The 2,876-nt window shown below is 33.3% G+C and overlaps 2 protein-coding genes across 2 annotated transcripts; both read left to right on the top strand.

Annotated features, from left to right (window-relative positions):
- Positions 1-881: 881 nt before the first annotated feature.
- LOC116347657 (phospholipid scramblase 2-like) lies at positions 882-2,754 on the top strand (the record flags this gene model as incomplete). The annotated part of the gene is made up of 8 exons (XM_031778348.1): positions 882-1,029; positions 1,191-1,254; positions 1,346-1,412; positions 1,499-1,565; positions 1,629-1,931; positions 2,008-2,012; positions 2,122-2,139; positions 2,362-2,754. Coding segments are annotated over 8 exons (931 nt in total), but the record flags the coding sequence as incomplete, so codon positions are not given.
- On the top strand, positions 1,612-2,156 carry LOC116347658 (phospholipid scramblase 2-like). Its single transcript, XM_031778349.1, has 2 exons — positions 1,612-1,931; positions 2,008-2,156. The coding sequence occupies exons 1-2, from the start codon at positions 1,698-1,700 to the stop codon at positions 2,080-2,082; spliced, it is 309 nt and encodes a 102-aa protein (XP_031634209.1). The 5' UTR covers positions 1,612-1,697; the 3' UTR covers positions 2,083-2,156.
- Positions 2,755-2,876: the final 122 nt, after the last annotated feature.

The raw sequence follows: 2,876 nt of genomic DNA, 5'->3' as shown, positions 1-2,876 counted from the left end.
ATATTGGCAAAGTCAATTTTCAAGGTGTAATTAATTTTAAAAAAATTGTAACTCTTCACTCAAAAATTCAAAATATTAATAGTACGGTTCCACGTTTCACATTAAGCTCTACGGCCAAAAACTGGCAGTGTATATTCATATATGCACATTGTGAGACGTTGCTGAATGCATTGACATTTCGTCTAAAACTGAGAATACCAAGAATACCAAGAATACCAAGAATACCTTCAATTTCGGTGAATATCTCAAGTAATATTCCATGTGTCTACCCCCTAGATGTGTTGTATTCATTTAAATTTACAAGAAAAATACGTGATCTTTATTATCTGAAGCGATTGAGACTCAACTATATTGAATGCCATTCAATGAATGGTGTATTCCATCGGCGAAAAATTCATTTATTAAACATGTCATCAAAAAAGAAGCAAACATAATTTAGTTAATTAAAAGTCGACTTGGAACTGGCTGCCATATATTTTGTACATTAACACATTTTTAAATTAGAAGTTATAGTGAATTGCTTTGTCAATACAATTTAACTGGAATCGCATGACGACGAACGAAGCAATAAGTCATTGCCAATTACTAAAGTTGGCATTGATTGCAAATAGGAAATAGAATATACCATATTTGCCACTTAAAATGTGCAAAAGTTCTTCAGTTCTTTAGATATACTTGCTCTTCGCGGTTGATTTTTCGTGTTTTGTGCAACTATCAAAGTGAATATTGTGCCAGAATACTTTCTTAGGTAAAATTTGCTATTATTTTACTTTTCCGCACACCTAGTGTGTAAGGAGAAAGTATTTGGTTTTGGAGAACAAATTTGATTTAGAATTTTACATTTCATTCAAATGGTTGTTTCTCTGTTCTTTATTTCACAGATTACAGGCCATGGATAATGTAGGAAGAAAACAACAGGCATCAAGTTCAAATGGAAGGGCATCGGCACCATCGGAATATATGTGTACATCGCTTAAACCCGATCAGCACAGCATTTATATGCACTGCGGAAGTGCGGGCAATTTTCTTGTAAATATCACTCTTTATTGTATTCGGGTGTGGCATTTGAAAAGTTATATAGATTAGGTGCGGGCCGAAGTTCTGCGGTGCCAATAACAGCTCTGTCGATCAGAAATAAAAGAAGATCCAGTTGTAAAATTTGCCCAGGCAACATTTTTTTTTATTAGCAGATAGCAGTATCACAATTATATGGAGACTCTAGTAACTTCAAATACCAACCCGCACAAGGAGTCAGTAAGTTATTTTCCGTTCATCAACGACGTCGATCCATGCGATTGACTTTGGTTGATTTTAAAAAGATTGATGTTTTCATTATCACACACAGTTGCACCTGGTCGAATAGCCAACTCTCCACCGGGCTTGGAGTATTTGACTCAAGTTAATCAGCTATTGTAAGTTTGATGTATCTACATTTTGGCGTTTTGAAAATTAATTAAAAAAAATGTTAATTTTCTTAAACAATTTGTTCCATTGCCAGAATCAAACAACAAGTTGAACTACAGCTTGGCAATAGATTCGTCATCAAAAATGCACAGAACCAAAATGTAATTAAACAAATGTTTGTATTGGTTTTTTAAAAGTGAAATGTAATTGATTGTCTTGAAAAGATTTATTGGGCCAAAGAAGACGCTAATTGTTTGGCAACCTTTTTTCTCGGCTCAGGTCGACCGTTTAATATGAAAATATTGGACAATCGCCATGTCGAAGTGTTGCATTTATATCGTCCAGCTGCCCTTGGATTCACCGATTCTATTGAAGTATCAACATCAAGTGGCCAAATTCTTGGAAGAATCCAGCAAAAATACACACTTGTTTATCCAAATTTTAAAGTGAAAAATCATAAGAATGAAACTATTTTACGCATAGTTGGTCCGGCGGTTAAAATGAGCTTGGGTGATGTTGTGTTTGAGGTATAATAACGATTTGTGTTTGGGTATTATTCAGGGAAGTCGTATTTTTGTTTTCTAAAAACTTCGTTTTGAACAGGTGCGGTCATTGAACGATAGAGAAGTTGGTAGAACTAGGGGCTCGGATAAATGGAAAATGTTGAGAATATTTTGAATATTTCTCATATTTACGTAATTATTTGTCATTATTCAGCTCGTATATGGCACCGATGTAAAACACACACAACACGAAATAAAATTAAAAAAGCCTAAAAAACTTATATTTCTTTGATAAAAAAATAATTTGACTGAAGAACATCAAAAATGTATAGGTAAAAGTGTTCTAAGTTTGTGTGATTTTATAAATAACATTCCACAAAATGACATAATATTATTGTTTAAACTCAAAATATATCAATATTTCTGATTATGTGTGTTTTTTCATCAATAAAAGATACTTCCGAGCCCCTAGTGGTAGAATATCAAAGAGATGGTCTGGATTGGCCCACGAAGTTTTCACGGAAGCCGACCATTTCGGTATCAGTTTCCCAATGGATTTGGATGTTCGAATTAAAGCCACATTACTCGGAGCTGTGTTCTTTTTGAAATTCCATTTTGGGTTTGATTTCTTGAACGATCTTCTTTTCTTTTCGGTTTTCTTTTTCTTCTTCAGAATCATATGTATTTCGAGTAATAGTAGGCGGTTTTTCTGACTACTGGTAACATAGTTTTTTGTGGACAAAATTGACAAGCGATATTAATTTATTACCGCAAAGAAAATGTTGAAACAAATACAGCCGAAAAATAATTTTGTTTTCGAAACGAAACGAATGAAATTTCATAATGTTCGAAGGTGTTTTGATCCAGATGGTTTTGACGATAAATTTAAACCGAAAACGTTACATTCATATTTCATAATCTTCTTCAAATTTTTTGTTTCCATGCGTACGTAAACCATGTTATTATTTA

This window comes from Contarinia nasturtii, unplaced genomic scaffold, assembly GCF_009176525.2.
Source record: "Contarinia nasturtii isolate CC-2019 unplaced genomic scaffold, AAFC_CNas_1.1 Cnas_scaffold_1998, whole genome shotgun sequence".
Classification (NCBI taxonomy): Eukaryota; Metazoa; Arthropoda; class Insecta; order Diptera; family Cecidomyiidae; genus Contarinia; species Contarinia nasturtii.
The sequence above is the reverse complement of the archived record's forward strand: the minus strand, read 5'-3'. Positions and strand labels throughout refer to the sequence as shown.